At 44.1% G+C, this 4,614-nt stretch overlaps 1 protein-coding gene across 1 annotated transcript; it reads left to right on the forward strand.

Annotated features, from left to right (window-relative positions):
* Positions 1-1,351: 1,351 nt before the first annotated feature.
* ier5l (immediate early response 5-like) lies at positions 1,352-3,948 on the forward strand. Its single transcript, XM_032539268.1, has one exon. It carries the CDS (start codon positions 1,540-1,542, stop codon positions 2,431-2,433), a length of 894 nt encoding a protein of 297 aa, XP_032395159.1. The 5' UTR covers positions 1,352-1,539; the 3' UTR covers positions 2,434-3,948.
* The last annotated feature ends 666 nt before the right edge of the window (positions 3,949-4,614 follow it).

Raw genomic sequence — 4,614 nt, forward strand, 5'->3', positions numbered from 1 at the left:
CCGTGCAAAACAAAAACCCCACCGATATTAGTTCACGCAATACAGTAACATGAGCTATTTAAATTAGCTGAATGCTAAATGTAATTTGCTGATATCAGTGTGTCGCCAATCGGTCCCAAAATTGTCCCAGTTAGATAGTAAATGCCGGTCGATCCAGACTAGGCGGAGTCGGGAATCTCAGAACCAGGACAAATTTAAAAAATGAAATGATCTGCATGAATGGGTCCCACTAGAGCCGGGGTCTTCAACGTTGTTTTAGGCCAAGGACCCTTAGCTGAAAGAGAACCAAAGTAGAGACCCCCTACTGCGTACTTTGTACACAGTTGTAAGTTGCATATTAAACTGGGTCGGATGGATATAAATAAATGGACATAGATATATTATTTATACATCATGTTTGAATGTTAAACATACACGTAGAACAGTGAAGTTACCATAAGGGCGACCTCACCGATGTCTTCAATGTTTTGTTTTCTTACAAACTGGCCAATTTATCATTGCTAGAAATCTGTTGGATTCATATTAATGTCTTTTGTCAGACATATTTGAATTTTTGAAAACACAACCTTTCAAAAAATTAAGGTTTTTAACATAATTTGCCACCCCTACGTGCACAAACTCTGAGGACCCCTAGGGGCTCAAGGACCCCCTGTTGGAGATCTTTGCTCTAGAGGTCAGTGAGAAACATTTTTGTGTGCGTCTGTGTGTGTGTGTCTGTGTGTGTGTGTGTGTGTGAACTGACCCTTTTAACAATACTCCAGGTCTTTGTACTTCTTTCTTTCTGATTACATACGGTGCTGGACCACATGACTGAGCATTTTTCATAATCAGTGAAACCAGAAGGTGGGTTGAATAAAACCCCCACATTGCTCATTGTGACAGACATTTTAATGCATTTTATAAAAATAAAAGTATTTATTGGGTTTAAAAGAACTAGAATTTATTTGCAATGCTTCATGAGATGTCATAATTTGTGATGTGCATATGTTTATGTTACTTTAAATGCCTTCTTGGTCCAAAAGGTTCAAACTAATATTTTTTTTTTTTTTGACTTGGAACACCAAACTTTAAAATAAACTGCGACTATTGGTTGTTGTCAGTCTCGATTGGTTTACCCGGGAAAGGAACCGGTTTTCTGAAAGTCCCAGCCATGGGGCAGCAGGAATGAGGGCATTCCTGTTAGACAACCTGGGTGGAATTTGAATAGTCCGGGGGATCCGCCTGACGCTGATTGGTCGAGAACGGTATATTTTCAGCGCGCCAGTCTGCCACTCCACGGATCCCAAGCAGCTGATTGGCTCTCCATGAAGAAGGCGGGCCCTCTGGCTTGACTATAAATATGTATTCTGGTTTCGAGCCATCTGCGAATGATTGCTGGCTGTCGGAGGGAGAGGCGGATCGTTGTGAGTCCAATGTTTCTCCACAGCGCGGACCTGAACCTTTCTCCTCCAACAAAACGAGTTCCACTGAGGTAGCTGAGAGACGGCTTTCCCTCCCCCGGAGAGGAGCTGGAGGTGGACTACAGGGGTGGGGATCACAATGATCCACACCATGGAATGCGCAGCGGACGCGCAAAGCCTCATCTCCATTTCCTTAATGAAGATCCACAACTCCAGGACGCAGAGAGGGGGGATCAAGCTGCACAAAAACCTGCTGGTGTCCTACGTGCTGCGGAACGCCAGGCAGGTCTACGTCAAGGAGAAATACGCGGAGATCTATAGGATGCAGCAGTACGAGGAGGTGATGACCGTCTGCAACGAGATCCAGGAGCTCAACCCGCTGGATCTGGACGCAGAGGACGCCGACGACGAGGAGCAGACGCGGGCTGCTTGCTGCGGCGGAGAGGGGAGTCTCTGCGGCTCTGCGTGCCACCGAGACGCAGCGCAGCCGGCGGCGCACGCCCGGACAGCGAGCGCTCTTTTCGGCTGCTCTCCCCTCGAGGACGGAGGCAAAGAACCGGATCCCTCCTACTATCGGAGCTGCTGCATGGAGGCTGCCCCCGTGTCCCATTGTGACCAGTTTCCCGCAAACGGCAGCGCGCACTGCAACAAAACCACAGTGCTGGATTTGGACACGCATGTGGTAACCACGGTGGAGAACGGCTACCTCCACCAGGACTGCTGCTGCGACGCGCTCCAGTGCGGCCAGGGCGCGCAGTCCCCGGCCAAGAAACGGAAGGTCGAGTTCGGCTTTTGTACGTCCGACGGGGAGGAGGTGTCGGATTTTCCATCGGCACGCAAGCGGGCGAAACGCGAGGACTGTTCCTACTTCCACCTAGACTACACAGACACTTCCAACATCTCCAACCTGATCTCCATCTTCGGATCGGGGTTTACAGGGCTGCTGAGCAGACAGGCGGACTTGGACCAGATCTGTAGTAAACAGGTCCTGGCCAGTCTGGGGGCATGGACCCGAGCGATTGTGGCATTTTGAATCAAACCCTTTTTTTTTTCTTCAGGGGAGACCGGGGTCAGTTGTAACACTTTTTTCCCACAAAAGTATGAAACTAAACCCAGTGGAGAAGCTTTTGTTGGGGGGGGGGGGGGGGGGGGGGGGGGACATGTTTCTAAGCGCAGGAGAATGACAATTAACGTTCCCGTAATTGTTCTCTGTAGCCTAATTAATTTGTGGAACGTATTGCATAGTTCCACCTTCTACTATTTACATGTCCATGATGCAATGGTGTTTTTCTGAAACCCTTCCAGGAATGTTCTTAGACCAAGTTTTCCTTGGGAACCTTGCTAGTGGACTGGACTCTTCCACATCCTTTCTATGTGCACATAGTGAATAGTGTGCTGCAGAATATCGACTGGGTGAGATCAGTGTGTTCTACAGAAGCTGTGCATTGTTACAAATAGAGCCCCTACGCTAAAAGTAAAATAAAATCAACTTTTCTTGTCACCAATATGCGCACCAATATCAGCAGAAGTCATTTAACCGTCCAGTGATGGCCAAAAACAGATTTATTAATTGACTTTGAACACAACACGTGTGAAAACATCACAAGTGGCCAAACTGTATCCTCAATAACCTCATTTCTGAACATGAATTGATTATTAGCCAATATGTTGAATATGACTGACAAGGAATTTTGACCATTCAGCTTTAAGCATTATACATTACAACTGGCCTCTCAGTGTCATACTAATGTGTTGAAAACTATTTGATTGGCTATCCTCAGCTTGATGTCTTTCAAAAACAGTGATTTTTTTTTTTAAATATACAGAAGACACAAGTATCGAGAATTATACCCCCAAAGCACACCTTTTGTCTTAAAGAAAGAAACAGATAACAGATGTGAATGTGGCTCATTGGTGGGCACTGTGTGACGTCACTCCCACTCGTTTCTGATTGGAGGATCTGGAGGTGTTACAACGGAACCAGTCTCCCCTATCAACTTTTATTTTGGCAGGAAAAAGAAAAGCTATTTTAAAAAAGAAGAGGAAAAAAGAGCATTTTGGCAGGGAGAGGACAGATTTTGTGCCATATAAATATATCTTTATATATATAGATATATATATATCTATATATATATCTATATATAGATATATATATATCTCCTGTTGTCAGAATGGTAATTACATGATGAAATGGATTGACTTCCATTGCCTTAAATCAAATGCACACAACTGCTATCACTGTAAAACCTTTCACCGTAAACCAGTAAACTACTGTTTATTTACAGTAAGCATCCCGTTTTTAAATGTTACGGTATTTTACTGTAAATAGACACTGTTTCTTACAGTATTATTTGAATTTACAGTAATACACGGGCTGCCAGTGTAGCTCCCGCCTTTTCCTTTTATTTTCCCGAGATGCTTTAGTATTAACAGTAAATACCTGTAATCTGTAACAGTCGCAGATAGTGCTGTGATATTATTATTTTCTCCCAGAATGCATGGCCATTTACAGTACAATCCTGTATAACAATAAAATAGTATGATACTGGTTGACAGTGTAGCTGTTGTCAGAAATGGAAAGTGGCCAAAAGTCTCTCCTGTTCTGGGCTAACACAGCTCCAGTTTAAAGTTGGACCTTGCACATTCTGGGCAGTTTGTAGTCATGTGAACCACAACACCCAAGATTCTCTCTGTTTGAGGTACATCGATGGACTCAGAACCAACTCATATCACTTAATGGAGTGCCAACACGTACATATACTGCGACCCTTTTCGGGTTATTCCTGTGGTTATCACTCCACCATCCACTCCCAGTGTGTGATAGTAAACAGTCTGGCTTATTTTGGCAGTTTGACACCCCCCCCCCCCCCCCCCCCCCCCCCCCCTCCCCCTTCTTAACCACGGTTGTCGCTCAAAGCCTTCATAGCAACTCCATAATTCCAACACGTCTTGGTTTTGTGTGTTTTTACTTTGTTTTGTAAAAAAAAAATGATCATGGTCCTTTTGTTTTAGAAAGGCAAAACTCATGATTTCGCCATAACCTGAGAATCCACGCATTAGCTTTATGAGCTACCAAAATAAAGAGAATATTCAGCCATTCTCTACATATTTTGCTGTTATTCTTGTATTTTTTTTGTGCTTACTAAAATGTATATCACCGGGTCAAAACTGTTCCAGAAAATATTTGTCGAAAATTTATAATCTTAATAAAAAA

Source organism: Etheostoma spectabile, chromosome 16, assembly GCF_008692095.1.
Source record: "Etheostoma spectabile isolate EspeVRDwgs_2016 chromosome 16, UIUC_Espe_1.0, whole genome shotgun sequence".
In the NCBI taxonomy this organism is placed as follows: domain Eukaryota; kingdom Metazoa; phylum Chordata; class Actinopteri; order Perciformes; family Percidae; genus Etheostoma; species Etheostoma spectabile.

Bases quoted from the DNA above. Each gene is read 5' to 3' on its own strand.
- ier5l (XM_032539268.1), top strand. From the start codon at position 1,540: ATGATCCACACCATGGAATGCGCAGCGGACGCGCAAAGCCTCATCTCC.